We start from the raw sequence: 23,241 nt of genomic DNA on the forward strand, positions 1-23,241 counted from the left end.
TAACAAGCCCTGAGAGTCTCACGTGCATGCTGAACCTTTGAAAGGAGCTGCTGAAAGGAGTTTGATTGGCTAAAAAGAGGCAGGGATGACCTCAACTGTCAGCACCCCCAACCTAGGCAGAGAACGGGGCAGCTGGGGGCAGGTGAGGACTTAAAGGTCCTCATCCCAATGAATCTCCCACACTGACAACTCGGAGCAAGGGCAGAGAGGGGCAACTCCAGAGCCCCTACTTACATACAGAAGAGGACCTGAATCCAATCCAGACCTGTGCATTAAGTCTGAGTGCCACCAAGTGCTGCGTTCTGTGGTCTTGAGAGAGGACTATAGACCATGCCATTCCTCTCTCTCTGGTTTCAGTCCCCTCTCATCCCAGGGGGAGGTGGCAGTATGGGACAGAATGAATCAACTCTCATACACGTTTGTACCCACAGCTGTGGGCAGTGCAGTGAAAGGGGGCCTGCCTGAACAGTATTCCAGTACAGTTTTCAGGGCCAGACATGCAGTTCCTGGGGATCTGCTGCTTTCCTAGGGAAACATTTACCTTACCTCTGGGGTGATTCCACTTTGCTGCCAACCTCACCCCTGGTAAATTACCACTGTGCTGGGCTCTGCCCCACCAGCCCCCCGAGGATGCAGTAACAGAGTCCTTAGTTGCGTTAACCACGTGATACTCCCCACCCCACCCCCAATCCCCAGCTTGGGGTGAAAATGCGGTTTTAGTGGGAAGCATGACAGCGTGATTTCAGTATGACCTTTCCCACCTCCCTCTTTTGCTTTACACTTAAAAGCTCTGGAACCTTCTCCAGAGACCATTCTTCTACACAGTCGGATCCCCAGAGTGACTCTGCAAGGAGCCAAACGCTGTCGCTGGGGTCAGTGCAGGAGCCTTTTCAGAGGACGTGGCCCGGGCACACGGCCTTAGAGGAGGGAGCGACTGGGGCCTCCCCAAGGACTCTGCCTGAAGGGCCAGTACAGCATCGTAGGAGTTAACGTGGGACCGCGCGTAAAGGGAAGGGGAAAAAGTTGGAGTTGACACTTAAGGAGGGGTGGGGGTGGGGGAACTCTCGCTGCCTCCTGATTGGTTTTACATTTCATCCAAAATTTTTTCTCTCCTCTCTCGCTCCCTTTCTTCAGTTTCTCTCTCTGATCCCAGGGGAGGGGAAACGGGAATAGTGAGAGATCAAAAATAAACCTCTTATGTCAAAGCCGGGAAGAAAGTATAAATACGAAGGGCTCGGCAGCCCACTCGGTGCTTCCCGGGGTGGGGAGGAGGCAGGAGGCGGCTGCGCGGGGACGGCGCGCGGGGCAGGGGCGGAGGACCGGCGCACGCGGCTGGGCCGCCAGTTGCTCGCGCTCGGCTCGGCGGGCGGGCGGGCGCGGGAGGAGCGCGCTGCGCCATCCGCAGGGGCTGTGGGGACCTCCGCCGCCGCCAGGCGCCCACTGGCCGAGTCGGCCGGCGAGCTGATTGATCGTCTCGCTGCTGGAGAGAGCGGCCGGGCCGCGCTCCGGCCGCCAGCACCTGCCCGCGCCGGGCCGGCTTCTTCCCTCTCCCGCGCCGCAGCCGGAGCCCCCATGCCCCGCGCCGCCCCCCGGTGGCCGCCGCTCCTGCTGCTGCTGCTGCTGCTGCCGCCGCCGCTCGCCCGCGGCGCCCCGGCCCGGCCCGGCGGCGGGGGGCAGGCCTCGGAGCTGGTGGTGCCCACGCGGTTGCCGGGCAGCGCGGGCGAGCTCGCGCTCCACCTGTCCGCCTTCGGCAAGGGCTTCGTGCTGCGCCTGGCGCCCGACGCCAGCTTCCTGGCGCCCGAGTTCAAGATTGAGCGCCTCGGAGGCTCGGGCGAGGCGGCCGGGGGCGAGCGGGAGCTGCGCGACTGCTTCTTCTCGGGCACGGTGAATGGGGAGCCCGAGTCGCTGGCGGCCGTCAGCCTGTGCCGCGGGCTGAGCGGCTCTTTCCTGCTGGACGGCGAGGAGTTCACCATCCAGCCGCAGGGGGCCGGGGGCTCCCTGCACCAGCCGCACCGCCTGCAGCGCTGGGGGGCCGGGCTCGCCGCCGCCAGCGAAGCCCACCCGCTCCCTGGAGGACCCGAGTGGGAGGGTCAGAGGCAGGAGAAAGGAGACGAGGAGGAAGAGGACGAGGAGGAGGAAGAGGGGGGCAAAGAAGAGGAGGCGGAAGGCGCCAGCGAGCTGCCACCACCCCTGGGGGCCACAAGTAGGACCAAGCGGTTTGTGTCTGAGGCTCGCTTCGTGGAAACGCTGCTGGTGGCCGATGCGTCCATGGCCGCCTTCTATGGAGCCGACTTGCAGGTAGGACTCGCTTTGCCTGGAAGCTCCCAGTCACCTCCCAGAGTCTCCAAATTCTTCCCTTTCCAGTCTCTCTGAGAAAATCCTTCACGTTCCTCATCCTCCCAAGACCGACCCCAAACGAGGTTCTTTCCTTTCTGAGAAAGCGCAGTAACTCTTTTCTTAACCTCTGACACCTGGGCTACCTACTGCCCCTCCCCACCGTGTCCCTTCCAATTTAGAGTGGAGGTCCGGGAGCTTCATCCTCCCCACTGCTCGCCCCACCCCTGGCATCTTGAATCTCCTGCAGCAGTTGGCAAACTGAACTGAAAGTGTGTTTTAAAGCATCGCCCCCCCAGCCACCTGCCTCTTCCAACAGAGATGAAAATTGAACATTTTGGAAGAACATCCACCCCACGCCCCATTTCTCAGCCCTCTGCTGTCTCCAGACCTGAGAGGCTCCCAAGGAAAGGCAGCTGGGATGAAAAGATGTGGCTATTTCATTCCCTTTGCCTACAGAACTGAGGTTGCCATAAGTAAAGACATTGTTTGGAGGGAGTTGAACCTGGAAGGGGGCTGCCCAACTTCTGTGTGCCCAGCTGGTTCTGATCAAACGGCATGGACTACCTTGCCAACCTGGCACTCGGCCCTGGCAGAACTTGGCAGTGCCAGCATCAGCACAAGAAGGGAGGGGAACAGAATTTCTGCCTGGGGGCTCAGCCCGGGAAACTGAAGCTTCGGTGGAAAGGGGAGGGGAGAAGAGAGTGGGGTATGAACTCTCAGTTAATGTTCCTAGTGGAGCCAGAACTATACTTGGTCCACCCCAGCTGCTGTCAGCCCAGACACAGCTCTCTACTCAGGAAAACTGAGTCCGGGGGACAGCTCCTATAGCCAAAACGTTTCTAACTAGATTCACAGATGGTGCGGACTCAGCAGGAGGTGTCTGTGTCACCCTACGTCCCAACACCTCCCCCAAGGACCGGGTGAAGTGCAGGGGTTCCAGGAGAGGGCTGCACTTTCTCTTCCCCTGGGGAGCACAGAACTAGAGATGTGCCAGGGAGAGACGAACTGACGTGCCCGGAGGTCACAGTTCCCTGAAACAAGGATCCTGGCCACTGCTGCAGCTCAGTTAACACTTTTTCAGTGATGGCAATCTTGGCTGGGAACCCTATTCTAGGCTCAGCCTGTGCCCGACTGTTGGGGACACCAAGTGCTCCAGCATCACCTGTGCAGAAGAGTCTAGATAAGGTGCAGTCGGCTCTTCTGTTTCTCACCCCATCTTTCTTACTCTCCAATCACTGGGAAATGCTTTCTAGATGAAAGGATGGGAAGAGCTACGGATGGGAGGTCCATGTGGCTACTCCCCTGGCTATTGCAGGGGCCAGTTAAACCCCGGGCAGGCTCCCCTGTGTGCTGTTGTGGTATTCGTTTTTCCCAGAAAATGGTAAGGCAGCTTTGAGCCTTCAGTGCTTCAAAGCCTTCGGCTTTGAGCCCCACAGGCTTTGTGTCTACTGATTGTGTCTACTTTGCTGATTGAATATCTGTTTCCCTGTCTACCCTGAGAACAGGCGGAGGCACCAATCACCTTCTCTGACTCCTTTCCCCAAGCAAGTCCTTGAGAGGGTGGCAAGTGGGGCTTCTCCCATCTCAGGTTAGGACCGCATGCCTGGCTACTAGGGGTCTCCACCAGAAAGAAGCCGAAGTACATTCAGTGCAAAGTCAGAGCTGAGATACTGAGCCCCTCCTCTGCCCTCCCCCACATGCATGGACCGGTTTCTGACATCTGCCTGAGAATCAGGAGGTAGGAAAGGCAAAAGAACATGGAGAAACAGCAGAAAAAGTAATTGCTTTTCAGTCTTCAGAGCCAAAATCTCCTCCCTAATGCCTTCCGACCATCTCACTCTCTCAGCTCATCACCTAGACACTTAGGATACTGAGTATTTGCCTCAGGGACACACTTGGCATCTCCAGATATCAGAGCCATCTGGAAGGAGTCATGCTTTGGTGCTGGGCTCCAGGATTCCCAGGCCACTGAAGCAGGAGGCTGGGCTGGGTTTTGCCCCAGGGCTGCTTCAGGCAAGTTGGCTTTCTCTTCGCAGAGCCACCCAGAAGGACTCCCACCCTCAAATGACTCCTGGCTGGATGACCAAGCGCATGCTTGTCCCATCTCCTCCCTCTCCACATACACAGGTTTCTGGACCATTCACAGACACAGCCAGCCCACGTGGGTCAGGAGAGCACATCAGAACAGGCATCAGGCACCTGTGAAGGCAGTGCCTTTCCCTAGGGGTCTACTTCCAGGTCTCACACCTGAAGGAAAAGTCCTCTCTCAGCTAGACCAGCCCCGTCACCTCCCCTTGGTCTCATTACGTCACGGCCCACCTGCACCCCTGCTGTCACAATGCTGGGTGGGGCAGAGGCTGAGGCACAGCTGTTTCTATGGCCGCCTAGTGGCCCCTCTGTTCTGACTGCTCACCAGTCATCACACCAGCCAATGCTGTGCCACCAGATGCCACAGGATGGACTTGAACTTCTCAGCTCAATCCCCTGGGCTTCCTAAAAGGGCCCATGAGCTCAGCTAAGACAAAGTGAATGTCAAGTCTTGGTTCCCCAAGACCTCACCTGCCCAGACCCATCTCCCCAAAATAGAATCCTGCTCTTTATAAGTAGTTCTTCAAGGAGGCTCCTGCAGGCTTCGTTCACAAAGATGGAAGGTATTTGGGGGTGTCTTAGCAACCGGGGGGTGTGTGACAAGGATGGAGAGAGACTGTACCCCATCCAAGGCTTGGATTTCCTCAGCTGTGAAGCAGGACACCTGAACTAGGTAATCAATTTGAGTTTAAGCATTTGTGAGGCTGCTTCATGATGAGACTTCTGGCAAGTTCAGCGCTGTGGGGAAGCCACTCTCTGAGTGTGTTCAATTTGCAGAGTGGTTTACACACATCACCTCAGTGCAGACACCTGTGAGGCAGGCAGAGGAGGAAGGACATGTGACTTTCTCAAGGCCACACAGCTAGTAAGTGGCAGGGCCAGGTCTGCAAGCCAAGTGTCTGGAACGGAGCACACGCTTCTCTCTACTGTGCCCCGCTGCTGCCTCAGCACCAGGAGGGGCTGTGACTGTGGCTCTCTCACCCCCGACACTGGTCTGTGATATGGAAATGGGTCCTTGAATCCAGCAGTCCAAAGATGCCCAGCCGAAGTGGGAGGCCCTCTCCTGAGAGGAAACCACCGTCAGGCCTAGAGAAGGAGTCAGCCATGCTCCAGGCTGGTCTCACCGCCAAGCGACAGTGAAGTTTTCCAGAACTCTGTACACTTGAGTTCACTTAATCCCTTGACAGAAGGGGCCCTGGCCTCCCACCTTCTTATCTGGTTTCAGAGTTAAGGGGCTCAGACAAAGGGGGCTTTCTGAGAGGAGGGACCACCTCGGAAGAGACCATTAACTCTGTCTGCCTCCGGCTGCTGCTAATTGTTCCCTGGATGAAACCAGAGCAGGAAGGGAGTGAGTGACGTGCTGAGCTGTGCCCACACCCAGGCTGGGAAATCTGTCCCGCCCGTGTATCAGCTGCAAGCTGAGCTTCTGGACTTTCTGCTTAGCAGAGAGGGTCCTGGGGGTGGCACCAGTCGTTCCCAGTCTTCATGGGTGAAAGACAATATTACATCCGTGTGCATTATGTTCTCCCACTGGCAACAGAATGAGTCTTTTCCATCTCTTGTCTGCTGCAGTCAGAATGATCAACAATATGAAATATTGCCCAAAGAAAATGCCTTAATATCCAAAGACCTTTGATTCTCCACTTCCACCTCCCCTGCAGTGGGGGGGTGGGGGGGTGCATAGACAATGGTTTGAGTTTATTTTGGCTGTGCGGTAGTTTTCCTTGCAGTAGCAAAGAAGGGTGGCAGTCAGTGTGGTGATTAAGAGCATAGCCTTTGAAGGGTAATAGAAATAACTGAATGTCCTTGAGTAAGTTACCAATTTCTCTGTACCTCACTTTCTCTCTCTCTCTTTTTTTTTTTTTTTTGGTGAGGAAGATTGGCCCTGAGCTAACATCTGTGCCCATCTTCCTCTATTTTGTACGTGGGATGCTGCCACAGCATGGCTTGGTGAGCAGTGTGTGGGTCCACGCCCGGGATCTGAACCTGTGAACCCTGGGCTGCCAAAGAGAACAGGCAAACTTAACCACTACGCCACCCGGCCGGCCCCTCTACCTCGCTTTCTTCACCAGCAGAATAGGAATAGTTATACCAATGTCCTAGCACGGTCTTGAGGACACACTAAAACATGGAAAGCACCCGATCCCGTGCGTGGTGCAGAGTGGGTGCCCCGGGAAGCCCAGCTGCTACTTGAGTTGTCTTCAGTGATGGCAGAGTGGGAGGGCAGTGTGGTCACACACCAGCCACTGCTGTGCCAGCTCTGCTGCCCCACATGGCAGAGAAACCTGCCTTTCAGCTCGCTCAGCTCTGAGTATTTAAGCTTGACTCCCTGTGGTTCTGGTAAATGTGTGCTTTGGAGAGGTGGCACTGCCCCCTGCTGTTTGGAGAACAAGGAGATGAAGGAAATCGTGCTGGACCCCCTCTTTTCTCCTATTGCTTCTTTCCTCCTCCTTTGCTCCCCCACCCACCGCCTTCCCAGCACAGTCTCAGGCCCCAGAGAGATGCCCGAAAGGAACAGTAATGGCGCCGGTTGCTGGGGTCACAGGGTTTCCATGTTACCACTCCTCCTCTGCTTGCCTCTCCCACGCATGCTGCAAGGAAACATGGTAGGACTCACGGTGTGAAGAGCAAATAGCAAAGTGTAATGGATGACGTTCTGAGCAGAAGGAGCTGCTGGAAATGCGTCTGGCCCAGGCCCAGCCTTCCCCGAGACTCCCACCATAGTTGGCTTTGGCTGCCTCGGGAGCTCTGAGGGAGGAATCTCCGTGTCTGTAGGTCAAAGAATCAAAGAGGGCTCTGTCCCAGCCTAGCTGGCTGGAGCATTTTTTCTCTTTTCCAGGTCCTGGGGGCACCAGTGGAGAAGAAGACTCCCCGAAAATGCCCCGCCTTTTCCTAACGAGAATTAAGGGCGTGGGATCCCCAAGTCCTTCAAGAGCCGGGTTGCTTGAGCACCCCTGGCTGGACTGGTCATGGGCTCCGGCCTACCTGGCGTGGTTGTTGGAGGTTGCCTGCGAGGCTGCGGCTCCCACTCCACCAGGGCCACGATCCCATTCACAGTCTTCAGCAAGCAGCCTTCACTGTATGGTGCGCGGGGAAGTGTAAATAGACACCAGGCGGTGGAGCGAGCGATCTGACCTTCTCCCTGACCAGCTCCTGAGCCAGCTTTCTGTGGGACTGTAAGTCAGGCCTGCCCTTTTGGCCCAGGGGGTTGGCTGAGAATCAGAGGCTTACAGACTTACGGCCACCTACCCCACCAGGCACAGTGGTCCTTCCCCCTAGGGAAGCGTAAGACACACTGCAGATGTCAGGCATTCCTGCCACTGTTTCTCAGAGGAGCTAATGGTGGGGATGGTGGCTTCCTGTCTCTAAAAGTTCAGTGAGACAAGAGAGAAGGGGAGGTAAGCGGGACCAGGATTTGAGATTTTAACAGAAACACTGGAGACCCACATAATCCTTGCAGCCCTCTTGCAATGGAAATTATCTCCTGAGAAGGCAACCAGAAGGATTTTGAAATGTCCTCAAGTCTAACCCACAACCTGGAAAGACAATGGCTCTGAAGCCGGCTCAGCTTGACAGTTATTCAGTGTCTAGAGAAGATGATGCGAGCTCCCTGAAATGCAAAGGAGGAGACTCCCTGAAGACCTTAGTGTCGGGAAGACCACTGCGTCACCCCATCCTTCATGCAGCAGTTTGCGCCCTTGTGCCTTTGGTTTTCACTGGGACGTGGCTGTTACATGGTCTCTGCTCACTCGCATTACCTGAGAGCCTCAGTCTGATCTGGTCAGCTTGGGAATGCAGTCCATTCTCAAACCTCAAGTCTTCAGTCCCTTGTGCTGAGCCTTCTGGGACCCATGCTGAGCAGCTTGCCTCTCTTGTCTTCACACCTTCTTTGTAAGATATCATCTCCCCAATTTTGAGATTGCTAAGTTGGGACTCAAAGGGAAGAAATCTTGTGAGGACAGTTGCAGGTTGCCTCGGAAGAAATTCCAGGAGTTGGTCCCAGGCCCATCAGACCCTGGGCCTTCCTAGGGCAAGAGACCAGGAGACTCTTTCTGCCCCCTGGAAGCAGTGAAGACCTGGCCAGGAAGTAGCCTCAGCAAGCTACTACTCTTCAGCCCTCACCCCCAGTTGCATAATGATGTGATTGCTTGTTTCCCTCAGGAATCCAACTCCAGGAGCAAGTGCCAAGTTTCAGCTTTGCTGATAAGATGTTTACATCAGCCTAAACATAGCTGGAGTGCTTGACATGCTAAGTAACCTGCCAACCCCTGTTTGTAGGCTTACAAAATACTTGGCTTGTTGCCTGCGAGGTGGACAGATCCCATTCACAAATAATGGGATTCGTCTGGAACTCCCACACATGGCCTCAGCCAGTGGAATGTCCCTCTCTAGCCTTTCACCCCTTCTTTCCTCTCCTTCCACTGCCACCTTCCAGACCACAGGAGTGAGAAAGAGAGGCTTACGGGAGGTGGTGCCCTAGGGAACAGGGAGCAGGGCAGGTGAGTGGCAGTTCAGCTGGCCATACTCCTGGCTGAAGGCAGGTGTGCCTCTGCCCCTTTGTCTCCTCTTCTGCAAAATAATCCAAGAAGACTCCCTTCTAGAGGTCCCTGGGGCAGGAGAGTGAGCTCTGACACAGGCTTTTCCAGAGCCTTGGGAGCAGTTGGCAGCCCAGGGATAGGACAGGGGCCAAGCGATGACATAGACTACTTTAGCTGCGCCGGGTGGAACTGAGAGCAGGTGTGATCCTCAGCACCTGGCTCTCATTAGGCCCACTGGATTCCCTCAAGCCCCAGGCGGAAGGGAATAAACCCTCCGGGGCTGTCTAGGCAGAAACCGGAGGCCAAGCGCTGGGAAACGTAATGAGCATAGCGTGGACCTTGGAGACAGACGCGCCCGGCCTGGCATCTGGCTTTAAGAGCTGTGTGACCTTAGACAAGTTATCTGATTTGTGGGAACCCCCATGTCCTCATTTGTAAAATGGGGATTACAATACCTACTTCACAGCGTTATTGTGAGCATTTAATGAGGGGATATGTAAAGTGTGGGCCCTGTGACTGTAGAGTAGCCATTATTAGTAGTGATTATTAGAGGAAAGTCTTGGGGCTTAACAATTCCCATCCTGAATGGTAGAGGTTACCCCAACAGACGTCAGGAAAATGCCCAACTGGATTCTAAGAGGGAACTTCTACTAACCTTGAGCACTCAGATAATTGCTTCTGGGCTGAGAACAGGGAGGGGGTAGGAGTAGCTGGCAGAGAGATGGTTGGTGTCCAGGTTAAGGCAGAACAACCAGTGCAATCCAACAGATCTTTCTGTGATGGTGGAAATGTTCTGTCTGCTCAGTCCAATACGGTAGCCACAAGCCACACACAGATGGCTATTGACGCACTTGAAATGTGGCCAGTGTGGGGCCGGCCCCGTGGCTTAGCAGTTAAGTGCGCGCGCTCGGCTACTGGCGGCCCAGGGTTCGGATCCCGGGCGCGCACTGACGCACCGCTTCTCCGGCCATGCTGAGGCCACGTCCCGCATACAGCAACTAGAAGGATGTGCAACTATGACATACAACTATCTACTGGGGCTTTGGGGAAAAAAGGAGGAGGATTGGCAATAGATGTTAGCTCAGAGCCGGTCTTCCTCAGCAAAAAGAGGAGGATTAGCATGGATGTTAGCTCAGGGCTGATCTTCCTCACAAAAAAAAAAGAAGAAGAAATGTGGCCAGTGTGATAGAGGAACTGTAATTTTAATTTTATTGAATTTTAATTAATTTAGATTTACATAGCCACATGTGGCTAGTCTAGGTGTTAAATGCACAAGCTTTGGAGCCAGGCGGTCTGGGTTCAAATGCTGGCTTTACACTTATTAGCTTTGTGATTTGGGGCCAGTTACTGAGCCTCAATTTTCTTACATGTAAAATGAAGAGAAACAATGCCAGATGCCTCAAGGGTTTTGTGAGTCTTCATCGAGATGCTATATGTCAGATGCTCAGCACAGAGCCTGGCACATGGGGTGCATAATAAGGGGTGGTGGCAGTGGGCAGGCAACGGGCCAGGAGATTGAACCCTTCCTTCTGCCTGTTCCCTCCTTCTCGACAGAACCACATCCTGACGCTGATGTCTGTGGCAGCCCGCATCTACAAGCACCCCAGCATCAGGAACTCTGTCAGCCTGATGGTGGTGAAAGTGCTCATAGTGGAGGATGAACAGTGGGGCCCGGAAGTGTCCGACAATGGTGGGCTGACGCTTCGCAATTTCTGCAACTGGCAACGGCGTTTCAACCAGCCCAGCGACCGGCACCCAGAACACTTCGACACAGCCATTCTGCTCACCAGACAGGTCTGTGGCTGGCTCCGGAAACCCCGGGGAGGAAGGGAGGCGGGATGGGCGGATCAAAAGGAGGACCACTAGGCCTGCCCAAACATGGGAAATGTCTTCCTGCTGGCCCCAGCTGGACACCAGGAGCCTCATGTGTGGAACTATGAGGAGGAGGTCATGAGGACAAGTGTGAGGTATTTGCAAGGGAAGGAGAAGAATCTCGTAAGGGCTCTTTTCCAAAAGTTTGTGACCAGCTGTCTGCTGAGGTCATAACAAGAGGAAATGGGCTTAGACTGCCCAGTGAGAAATCTGGAGCTGGAATTAAGAGAGGAGGTCTATCTTCATGGTTGTTAACCATAGGGGCAGGCAACCAGGGGTCACCCTCAAGATCGCCCCAATTCAGGAGGCCTACCCACTGGTGTGATTTCAACAGCTTCCTGAAGTCTAGAGAGTGTAATAATGTGTGCCAGGCCCTGTTCACTCCTTAGTCCGCACGATGACCCCATGAGGCAACTGCTGTTAGCCACCTTTTACAACTGAGGAAACTGAGGCACAGAGCGGCCACCAGTGGCAGCACCGATAGTCAGTCCCAGGAGTCTTGCTGCAGAGTCAGTGCTCTTAGTCACTAGGCTGACCTGCCTCCCAAAACAGGCTCTCCAAGTCCCAGCCGGCCCTAGAACACAGCATCGTAGGAAGAGAAACGGGCTTCCTCACACGGGCAGTCTATGTGAAGAAACAGGGCGTTTGGTTTACAGATTTCCTTCAACTCAGGAGGACAGGAGCAGGAAGATTTTCTGCTCTGTTTTCACGCTCTTTCTCTCCACCAAGCAGAACTTCTGTGGGAAGGAGGGGATGTGTGACACCCTGGGCGTGGCGGACATCGGCACAATCTGCGACCCCAGCAAGAGCTGCTCTGTGATCGAGGATGAGGGGCTCCAGGCAGCCTACACTCTGGCCCATGAGCTAGGTAAGACCTGCCATGCCCAAGCCTACTCCAGGGTGTCAGAGGGACCGCCTCTTCCCGGGGCTGAGGAATATCAGCCCGCAGACTTAGCTGGTTTCCCTCATCATTCTGACAGAGTGATCTGTGCAAACAGATGCTTGCTTTCTCCATTCCCACCCTGAGCATAAGGCCAAAATGTTAAAATAATGTCCTGGACCATCGTCAGAGGTCACCAGGAAAACGCCAGAACATGAAACCAATGCTTGAGTAAAGTTGTGATGCCATATCCAAGCTGAGCAGTAAGAATTCTGGGAAGATCAGCTGTCAAGAGAGTGCTTTGTAAGCAAGCAAATAATTGAGGTGAACATGAATTTAGGACAGGCTGAGGCAGAAAGTAAAGGGACATCAGTGTTCCTCGGCACTCTAAGAAAGCTCCCTGGAGGAGAAAAGCCCGGGGTCAAGTCTGAAACAAAAATCTTTAAGGAACAAGGGGGTGGTGGTTCCCATGAGGAGCTAGTGACTTGTTAGCTTTTGTGTCAGCAGAGTGTGGCTCTCTCTCAAGAGAGAAAGAAAGGGTGGGGGAGTACTGGACCATGTGGGGGCCCCTCAGGGCAGGGCGGGTGGGCTGGAGGGCAGGGGAGGCTGGTTGGGGTGGACTGCGGGTCTCTCCATCCCCAGGGCACGTCCTCAGCATGCCCCACGACGACTCCAAGCCCTGCACGCGGCTCTTTGGGCCCATGGATAAGCACCACATGATGGCGCCCCTCTTCGTCCACCTAAACAAGACGCTGCCCTGGTCTCCCTGCAGTGCCATGTACCTCACGGAGCTCCTGGATGGGGGGCACGGTAGGCGTCCCTCGGGTTTCTCCTGCCAGCTGCCAGCGGTTGAACTCTGTCTGGCAGCCCCCTTAGACGGCTAATAGCACCTACACTGTTTCCAGCTGTGCTCCATCACAGAGCATCGCAGACACTGAGCGTTAGAAGAGACTGCAGAGACGTGTCCCTCACCCACCCTCCCATGCATTACAACCATTCCCACAAAGCATGTTCTCCCTTGCCCCATCTTCCAGCAGCCTGAGTTCTGGCTAATTGAGATTATTAGTCACAAAGTGGGTGGAAGCAGTCTGAGAAGACTTGTCTGGAAGAGGTGGGTTTGAAAAGAGCTTAAAGGAATGGAAGAACGTTTGTAGTACCAAGGAGAGAAGAGACATAGCTCATATGATAGCTTAGAAATGGCAGAGGCAGCAGCAAGTCATGTGAGAGCAAGGAGGGAGGGGGCCTGGTTAAAACAGTTCCACTTGTTGAGTAAAGCAGTGAAAACACAATTTATTCTTGATTCTTCTCATTTGAAGGCAGCAGGGACACATATGATAAAATAATGTGACAAAAATAATAGATTATCCAAACATCGATACTTTGGCTTTATTTTGCATGCCATGGTTTTTAAGAGCCCATTTACATCCCCAATTGTATTGTGACATAGATTAGTATTATAATTAACTGGCATTCCCTAGGCACACACTGAATGCATGTAAGATGTTCTGGATAACAAAAGAAATTCAATCCTAAAAAAAAAATTTGCTACTAATTGTCAACAATTGGATAACCTCTATATAGATGTTTGAGTGTTGACAGTTTTCAGACTGACAAGGAAACCATGATGCCTAGACCTTAAACCCATCAATGGGAATCTAAGGGTACTGTGGCAGGCCATGGAGAGCTGAGAGGGGGAAACCCCTGCCCCTTATTCTTGTCCCTCTGCTTCCTCCATTTCTCAGGAGACTGTCTCCTGGACGCCCCCACCTCGGCCCTGCCCCTCCCGACAGACCTCCCAGGCCGCAGGGCCCTCTATGACCTGGACCAACAGTGCAAGCAGATCTTTGGGCTGGGTTTCCGCCACTGCCCCAACACCTCTGTGCAGGACATCTGCGCCCAGCTCTGGTGCCACATGGATGGCGCGGAGCCCCTTTGCCACACGAAGAACGGCAGCCTGCCCTGGGCTGACGGGACGCCCTGTGGGCCTGGGCATCTCTGCTGGGATGGCAGCTGTCTGCCTGAGGAGGAAGTGGAGAGGCCCAAGGTGAGGGACAGCCACTTGGGAGGGTGGGGGAAGAGGGCAGGGGGAGGGCTATGTTCAAGGAGGGAAGCACACTTGAGAGCCATGAATTAAGATACTTTGAACCAGGCTGCAACTATAACTTCTAAGTAAAATCACTCATCGTTTAATAAGCAAAGTAAAGCCTGTCTATCCACACATGAGAGGAACGCTTCAAGGCTGTCCTCACAGCAGATGGACGATGCCACCAGTCCTCCGGGTGTTTGGGGAACTCCTCCTTTGGAGTTGACTTGAGAGCTTGTGAGAATTGGTGATAGGTGTGAAACACTCCAGCACAAAGACCGAACGTGGGCACTCAGTGAATGGAAGCCGTGATGAATTCTATTATGAACAGATAGAGTGACAGCAGAAGAGAAACATCCCGTCAAGAACTGAGGGAAAAGCATTCACATCCTACCATGTCTGAGCTGAATGTGTAATTAGAGGTTAAGAGCAGGAGAGTCATTGTGGGAATTCCACACCCAAAGAGGAGGAGGGGAGGAGGAAGCAGAGCCGCCTCCAACCAGGCAGAGAAAACTTGGCCCAGGACAGGGTAGACTTGCAAGAAAAACCAAGGTAATACCAGGGAGAGGTTTTAAATGATTCACTTCTTTGCCCTGCTCTTAATACTTCCAAACTGTGAGGCTGATCACATTTCTTTTAGGGCGAGTCACTGAGCCATCTCTGTGAAACAGCATCCACTGAGTTTTGCAGCCTGGTCCTCGCCCAGCGCTGAATCACCAGGGTGGCCTGAGCACTCTCCAGAGGGCTGTCCTCAGTGGCGTGTCCCTTGCACTGAGTGTCAGGAGCCTGCTTGGGCCGAGTGAGACACACACTCTTGCTAAGCCAGAGCCAGCGCAGGACTCACAGATTCACCCTCAGCCACCTTGACCCTCCCCCCATTCAGACACTGAGCTTCTCTTCTGGGGCCCGACCCCCTCCTGTCGCCCGTGCTTCATGCGTCTATCCAACATTCCCCAGCACCAGAGCCAAGCTCCATGCAGAGAGAGGTTGACATGGAATGATCATGGGATGTTTATCATCTATTTTTAATGGGAAAAGACAGCTATAAAATACTATATATATGACAGCATCATATCTGTGTAAAATAAAAACACCACATCTTTATGATTATATATTCAGAGCAAAAGCGTGAAAGGATACTGATGAAAATCATATCAATAGTTTTATCTGGGTAATGGTATTTTTTTAAAGTGTTACTTTCTTTTTTACACATTCCTGTATTTTTCCTTTTTTTTTTTTTTGGTGAGGAAGATTAGCCCTCAGCTAACACCTGCTGCCAATCCTCCCCTTTTTGCTGAGGAAGATTGGCCCTGAGCTAACATCTGTGCCCATCTTCCTCTGTTTTATATGTGGGATGCCACCATAGCATGGCTTGATGCATGGTGCATGCATCCGCGCCTGGGATCCAAACCTGCGAACCCCGGGCTGCTGAAGCGGAGCGCACGAACTTAACCACTGTACCACCAGGCCGGCCCCTGTACGTTTTCACTTTTGTAATTTTTAAAACAATTTTTTTCATTTTGAAAACTCTGTGAAGCCACCAGAGGCAAAGCTTTGTTCTCACAGGTCGGTTGTAAAGTAGGAACCCACCCTGTTCTCGTCCCGGCATTATCTTCCCACAGGAACTGTAGCTGTAGACTAGTGGCAACAGCTCCCCGTCCTTATTCCTTCAGACCAGGACTTCTCAGCCTCGGCACCAGCGACATTTGGGCTGCATAAGTCTTGGTTGTGGGGGCTGTCTTGTTCATTATTGCGTGCTCATTGTTGGAGGCTTAGTGGCACCCCTGTCCTCTACCCACTAGAGGCCAGCGGCACACGCCCTCCCCAGTTGTGATAACCAAAATATCTCCAAACATTGCCAAATGTCCTCAGAGGACAAAACTGGCCCCGATGGAGAACCGCCGCATTAGACCCAATCTTATCCCCATAAAAGAGTTTCATTCAACAACTAATATTGAGCACCACAGTAAGGGCATGGTGTCTTAGACCCTGGAGGGTCAGTGCCAAGCAAGTCCAGCACAACCTTTGTGTTCACAAAGCCGACAGCCAAGCGGGCCACACAGTCATTAAATGAATGATTAGGGCCATTCACTGAACTCCATGCAGCAGGATAAGCATGACCAGATGAGGAAGTCAGGGCCATGGCCCCCCTGTCACGCCAAGAGCTGAGGCCTCCTCACCTCTACTTCTGACTCAGTGTGGCCTTGTGTGTTGCAGGCCATGGTGGATGGAGGCTGGGCCCCATGGGGACCCTGGGGAGAATGCTCCCGGACCTGTGGAGGAGGAGTCCAGTTTTCACACCGTGAGTGCAAGGACCCTGAGCCTCAGAACGGAGGAAGATACTGCCTGGGTCGGAGAGCCAAGTATCAGTCGTGCCACACAGAGGAATGCCCACCTGATGGTAATCGCCACCTGTGGCCACACCTGCCAGAGCAGCTGCTGTTGTTGCTGCAGCAGATCCCCAGAGGAGGAGGAGGGTGGGTCTCCCAGGATGCAGAGCTTACCTGTGATCCAGACATAGATGGGCTCTACAAGGTACTAAGTTTTAGGGCAGCCCTTAGCGACCCAGGACAGCTCTCATTGTGCTGAAAGAGCATGGCAAAGTCAAGGAGAAAAACTGCCCTGGTCTTCCAAGACATGGAGATAGAGGATGTCACTCCTAACCAAATTTATTCGGGGGAAGGAGGGAGGCCTTTGCAGAGGGGCTAGCGTCTAGGATAATAATCCTCCTGGAGGCATGTGAACCCGTGTCTGTGTGCAGAATGGAAGGGTTTTCCAAAGCAAGTGTTAGAGCCAAACCTCCACTGTCTTCCCAGCCAACATTCAGCCCAGGGCGGAGGGAGGACTTCTGAATCTGATTCTAGTGTACATTCCTTCTGAGAAGAGTTGCCCATCTTCCCTTGGCGCCATGGCAACTGCCTAATGGAACCTTCCCAGGAAGCAACACCGTCTCTACCTCCCCTTGGCACATTCCTACCCCCTAGTACCCACTAGAAAGTGCACACGTTAACTCAGGGGCAGTAGGGGCAGCCGCAGAACTGGCAAGAAGGATCATTAGAAGTTTCCCCACCATCCCATCCAGCTCCTCTCTGTACTGGCAGCTCCAGGAAGTACTGGCAGGCAACAAAAGACAGCGGAGCTTTCAGAGAGACTCATCCAAGTGCAAAGACACACTGGCATTGGGTTGGTGTCTAATGGGGGAATCAGTAGGCTTTGCAGTTTTGCAAGACGGGAAGGATCAGCAATGCCACGAGGCTCTAGAAACCTTGCCCTGGAATCGAGAGAGTTTGCCTGGCATGTGGGGTGAAGCGTTCCCAGGGGGGAGAGAGAGAGGGGAGGGGAATGAATATAAGGTACAAGGTAGACATGGACAATAGGCGATATCATGATTGCAGAGGCACCATCTCAATCACCAAATGTTTTTAGTGCCTCTTGTGTGGCTAGAACTATACTAGATGTTATCAATGACACAAAAATGCACAAAGCATGGTCTCTGTCCTCAGGGAACTTGCAGTCTAGTGAGAGATCCAAACCCCTTTTACAACGCAATTAAAGCTTAATCTATGAGGCACAGACTCCAGGTTTACGAGGAATTCAGAGCACGGAAAAGCCTGGGCTAGTCAGAAGCTTCACAGGGAGTTAGGACTGAGCAGGGCCTGGAGGATAGAGATGGTGATGAGAGGGTTGGGTGGGGAAGGATTGAGAGGTGGAGTCACCTCTCAGATGGAGTCAAGCAAAATGTACTAGCATTTCCAGGCCAGACCACAACGGTCCATGAAAGCTAACATGGCATCTAGAGGGTCTCTGTGCCGGCTATCCGTGAGGTCACCTGGGAAGCTTTTCAAACACAGAGGCCCAGACCCCTCAGATGTACTGAAATCAGAATCTCAGGAATAGGCCATGGCCATCTATGTTTTGAAAAATCTCCACAGGCCATACAGATGTACAGTTAGAGTGGAGAACCTTAGTAGTAAGAGCAGGTTTAATTTCAGGATGATGGAAAAAAAAACATGTCTTACTTCAGACAGATTGTTTGGGAAGCAGCATGCTGCAGGAGGGGAGAGGAGGCAGGCTCTGTGTAGGAGGCTGGGCACTAGGTCTCGCGTGAATCCACAAGGCCTGGGCTGGCAAGAGGTGGACTGAGATGGTGAGAGTGGGATGGAGACATTGAGTATAGTCCTGATTGTCCTGACTTAATGTCAGGTTGGAAATAGTGGATGTAGATGCTCAAATGTTCAGAAGATACCAGGATTCCAGTCTCAGGCTGGAATATGATGGCATCACTAAACGAAAATCAAACCAGTTCATGGAGGAGCCATATGGAGTTGGCCCTTGTTGAGGTGGAGGTAATTGCAGTACCTACAAATGGAGCTCCCCCATAGACTCCTAGAATTACAGCAACTGGGGTGTAGGGGCAAGATCAGAACTAGAGATGTAGATCTGGGAGTCTTTGGCCACATGTCCAATGTCACCAAGGAAGTCAAGATAAAGCACAATTAGCAGAGGCCTGAAAATATAGCTCCATGTGTCATCTGTGCCTTCCAAGCTTACTGAATTGTCCCCTGCCTGAGTTTATTCATCTGTAAAATAGAATTAATATCTTCCCCAAATGGAAAGGATGTTTATCCCAGAAAGCCCAGCTGAGGCTGGATGCTCCTTTCCTTGCCCCTATAAGTAAGGGTCACACATGGACCTCGGTCGCGTGTGTCTAGGAATGTAGCGCCCAGGTGACACAAGACCTGCGTCCTGGGATTGAGTCAAAACCAGGAGGAAGAAAGGTGCCCTGAATCCCAGTGTTCACTCCATGCCGTTTCTTACTCTTTTCAGGGAAAAGCTTCAGGGAGCAGCAGTGTGAGAAGTACAATGCCTACAATTACACTGATGTGGACGGGAACCTCCTGCAGTGGGTTCCCAAGTATGCAGGGGTGTCCCCCCGGGACCGCTGCAAGTTGTTCTGCCGAGCCCGGGGGAGGAGTGAGTTCAAAGTGTTCGAGGCCAAGGTGAGAATCCTTCTGGAACTCAGACAGGCCCCCTGGCCCACCCCCAGCCGCGGGCTGCCTCTGTGCTCACCACACCCTCTCTTACCTTCCCTCCCCGGCTGCAGGTGATTGACGGCACCCTATGTGGGCCGGAGACTCTGGCCATCTGCGTGCGTGGCCAGTGTGTCAAGGCTGGCTGTGACCACGTGGTGGACTCGCCTATTAAGCTGGACAGATGTGGGGTGTGTGGGGGCAAAGGCAATTCCTGCAGGAAGGTCTCCGGTTCCCTCAACCCCTCCAGGTGAGTCTCCTTGGCAGTTCTGCACCGAGGCAAAGAGTAGACAGGGCTGTGGAATCACACCGGCCCAGGTTTAAATTGCGGCTCTACTTAATAACCCTGGAGTATTGAGCTTCACTCTCTTTATGAAACATCGGCAGTCCTGTCTGTCTCAGAGTCATTGTAAGGAGCCATGAGATGGGCAGAGTACTTGACACAGGTCTGGCCCAGAGAGGGCGGCACACAGGGCAGCCAGAGGCCACATGGATAGGGATGTATCATCTCTGAGTCAGTCGGCAATGGAGCTACACTGAGTAACCGGGACCTGTGCCAGAAAGCAGCTCCTCCAGGCCTGATTTGGGAAGGACCTCTTACCCTACAACAGACATGTCCTGTCCTTGCTGCAGGTGGATCTTCAGAAAAGGTGGTAGAGAAAAGGCGGGGTGGCCTAGGTGCTTTCATGAAACTGAGAACTCCAGACGCTTTCCCACATCTTAGAGCCACACGTTCATAAAGCTCCTAGTATCTGTTTAAGTACTTTCACTTCTGTGGCCTCATTTGATTTCTAAAATAAGTCTATCAGGTAGGCAAGGCCAATACTATTATTCCCCATTTACAGATGAAGAAACTAAGGCACAAAACAATTACATGACTCTTATGAAGTCACATTGATAGTTAATGACAGCCAGGAAGAGAACCTGGGCTTCTGAATTCCTGGGCTCTTTTTCTCCTGCCATTACACGCACTTCCTGGCAAGGACGGTCAAGGGCGTGCATTGTAGGCCACGCTGTGCCCCTCTCTGTCTCTCATCTCATCAGGCCCAGAGAACAGAACCAGCCTACAGCAGACAACTTGGGAGTCTTTTCAAGTTTAATCTCGTGGCATATAGAAAACAGAAGCAGGGGTGTGGGGTATTGAGGTCCTCGGCCAGCTCTCTGGAGGCGTTAGACATGTGGGCCCGCGGGTACTTTCACAGCCGCACTAGACTAAGCAGCTGGCCCAGCTGGGTGTCAGGCGAGCATAGCAAAGAACCAACTGACTCTCCTCAGCAATCCTCATCGCTTTCTTCCCAGCTAAAGTAGCTCCAATACTTTTACCCCAGAGCAGAAGAAGAAGAACTAAGGTTTCTCCATCCCACATAAAGCCCTAGACCTACCATAGAGTTGAACATTTTCCCCAAACAGCATCCTACCCCCGCAGAAGCGCACAGCTCGTGGTGTCTGGGCGCCCAGCAGCAGGTTCCACAGAAGCAGGCTTTACCTGGTTCCTGCCCTAGAGCCAGAGTAACCACATGCTAGGAACTGACTGACTCGATGATGTGGAGTGAGATGTCCATTCTGGCCGGATTGTAGAACAAGTGTGTGGAACAGATTTTCCCACATGGGTTTGAGCTCTGGGTATGGAAGTGGCCAAGCAAAGTTTTATGCCAGTGCAAGGGAACTAAATGTGTTTGAGATCTCATTTGAGTCAAGAGCTGCCAGGTTTGGCAGCACTGACGCAGCTTTCAAACCCCTCTGGGCTGCCTTCCTCTCTGGGCTATTATTGTCAAGATCCACATAGCTAAACTCCAGACATTTGAAACAGAGTTGCCAGGCAAAGCGAGAACCCTTGAAAATCCCAATGCACAAAACATTCCTGTCCGCCTCAGCAGCTAACTTATTGGAATTTGGGGGCAACTACTTAATTATTTGCCAGTGGTTTTTGTCTGCCTACCTCCAGTCACCTGCATGCTAACTTCCTGAGGCACTGGGCTGAGTAGCCACTGGTCCTAAGGGTCTCTTTCTGTTCCTATCATAGTTATGGCTACAACGACATCGTCACCATCCCAGCTGGTGCCACTAACATTGACGTGAAACAGCGGAGCCACCCAGGGGTCCAGAATGATGGCAACTACCTAGCACTGAAGACCGCCGATGGGCAATATCTGCTCAACGGAAACCTGGCCATCTCTGCCATAGAACAGGACATCTTGGTGAAGGGGACCATCCTTAAGTACAGTGGTTCCATTGCCACCCTGGAGCGGCTGCAGAGCTTCCAGCCTCTGCCTGAGCCTCTGACCGTGCAGCTCCTGACAGTCCCTGGTGAGGTCTTTCGGCCCAAAGTCAAATATTCCTTTTTTGTTCCTAATGACGTGAACTTCAGCATACAGAACAGCAGAGAGAGAGCAACCACCAACGTCATCCAGCCTCTGATCAATGCACAGTGGGTCCTGGGGGACTGGTCTGAGTGCTCGAGCAGCTGCGGAGCTGGCTGGCAGCGGCGGACTGTGGAGTGCCGGGATCCCAACGGCCAGGCCTCTGCCACCTGTGACAAGGCTCTGAAACCTGAGGATGCCAAGGCCTGCGGGAGCCAGCCGTGCCCCCTGTGATCCAGTGGGGTGGAGGCCACTCTTGTGCTCATGGACTTGGGGTGCTGGGGTACAGACAACGTCCCTACTTTGCTGAGCCTACCTATGGAGGTGGCATGGCCTACCCAGGCCTCCTATTGTCACAGTCCCTGCAGTTGGGCATGAATTCATAAGGGGGAGGAGAAAAGAGGACATGGACAACAGATCCTAAAGTCTACTATCTAGTGGACTGGACCTTGCTTGGGTTCAAGTAGAGGGCTTAGGTTAAAAGGTAAAACGTGCACTTATTGACCCAAACAGGAGACTCAGTCAGCCTGTTTGCAAAGGACTAGCAAAGTTAAATGAAAAAAATTTTCTTCTGTTTGGTCTCCCTGATAAATAATCTACCTCAGAGGGGAAAAAATTAGTCAAAGAGGTGTAGATGGGGGTTGCTCCCTAAGTGCGCCCCCGAGCTGTCTTCACAAATGACCGTGACTGCCTTCAGTATTAAAATCCATCGCCTCCAGGGCTGCGGAGCTGCAGGACTATGGAGAGCCACATGTTCTCAGACTTCCACCTGCAGAGGTGGATCCATTTCAAGTATTTATGCAAATGTGTCTCTGAACTAAAGTGTGATCTTGTGCCAATGTAGTGGTCTGATCTGGTTCAGTATTTCTTTGGAAAGGGCAGGGGACGCAGAGCCCAAGAACAGAGGCCAAAACCAGGTCAGCTCACCTGGAACACGCACAGGGAAGCTGGCATTGTGCCCGAGTCTCTTCAGGCCTTCCTCTTGAGTTCTCATACGCCTGCCAGAGTTCAGCTCATTCACGCAACTCTTCGTTTGCATAATCTAGACCAATGGTTCTCAAACTTCACTGGGCATTAGGGTCATCTAGAGGGCTTCTTAAAACACAGATTGCTGGGCTCCACCCCAAGAGTTTCTGATTCAGGGGGTTGTAGGGGGCCTGAGAATTTGCATTTCTAATGCGTCCCCAGTGATGTCGAGGTTGCTGGTTTGGGGACCACCCTTTGAGAACCACTGCTCTAGGGGAAACTTCCAACTCAGAGGTAACAATGGTTATGCGATGTCTCTGGGTTCATTATTCTTGAGAAAGGCTTTCCCCTTCCACTCTGCATACGTCCCCACCCTCACTTTTACACACTGACCAGCCAGAGACACAAGGTTCTCTTAGGATCTGAGGAATGCTGAACCTGTATCTAAGTAATCTCATCCCAATGACTTCGGCTCCTTCTCTCCACACCAAATGTCATTCCCTCTCACGACTCTTTTGGCCCAACAAACTTGCAGCTGTCGCAATCCACCCTTTTTCACAGAATGACATTCCCCACCAGCAACCTCAAACCTACCTGAGAGCATCCACGACCCAGTCTTCCACTCCATGTCTCCTCATCTCTTCCTGGCTAGGAAGTCTCTGGCTCAGTCTTCCATATGGTCTGGTGTAGAGGGAACTTAATCCTTGGTCATTAATGGGTGAGATGAAACAGATAACATCAAGAAATGACATTCTTGTGAAAAGAAGGAATATATCTGAATTTGCGTCTTCCCTTTTTTGTCACCTTTGACCACTTTGTCCTTCCCTTTAGCTTTCTCTCAAATGTGACATGGGCAGAGAAGATGCTCCGTGGAGCCCTTGTTTGAATGAGGAAAAGGTGTCCCCTGGGAGGACTCAGGCCCTCGGAGCACAAGGCAAGGCAAATGGGATCTCAGCCCTACTGTGACCTCAGCTGGTCGCCTTAGCATGGTGCGCACTTCCGCACGGCAGCCTTTGACATCGAGCTGACCACTTTTCCTGTCTGCCGACTCTTTAGTGAGTGGGAGGCCAGGCTTACCTAAGCATAA

General features: G+C 52.9%; 1 protein-coding gene across 1 annotated transcript; it reads left to right on the forward strand.

Moving 5' to 3' along the window:
• Positions 1 to 1,120: 1,120 nt before the first annotated feature.
• Positions 1,121 to 22,031, forward strand: ADAMTS8 (ADAM metallopeptidase with thrombospondin type 1 motif 8). The gene is made up of 9 exons (XM_058544797.1): positions 1,121 to 2,298; positions 10,518 to 10,757; positions 11,568 to 11,703; positions 12,358 to 12,525; positions 13,458 to 13,759; positions 16,016 to 16,199; positions 18,626 to 18,798; positions 18,903 to 19,078; positions 20,852 to 22,031. Exons 1-9 carry the CDS (start codon positions 1,198 to 1,200, stop codon positions 21,420 to 21,422), a joined length of 3,051 nt encoding a protein of 1,016 aa, XP_058400780.1. The 5' UTR covers positions 1,121 to 1,197; the 3' UTR covers positions 21,423 to 22,031.
• The last annotated feature ends 1,210 nt before the right edge of the window (positions 22,032 to 23,241 follow it).

The sequence above is a fragment of the Diceros bicornis genome, chromosome 7, assembly GCF_020826845.1.
Source record: "Diceros bicornis minor isolate mBicDic1 chromosome 7, mDicBic1.mat.cur, whole genome shotgun sequence".
Lineage (NCBI taxonomy): Eukaryota > Metazoa > Chordata > Mammalia > Perissodactyla > Rhinocerotidae > Diceros > Diceros bicornis.

Bases quoted from the DNA above. Each gene is read 5' to 3' on its own strand.
- ADAMTS8 (XM_058544797.1), top strand. From the start codon at position 1,198: ATGTCAAAGCCGGGAAGAAAGTATAAATACGAAGGGCTCGGCAGCCCA. The intron at 12,526-13,457 runs GTAGGCGTCCCT...TCCATTTCTCAG, and splicing joins GCTCCTGGATGGGGGGCACG to GAGACTGTCTCCTGGACGCC. The intron at 16,200-18,625 runs GTAATCGCCACC...TACTCTTTTCAG, and splicing joins AGAGGAATGCCCACCTGATG to GGAAAAGCTTCAGGGAGCAG.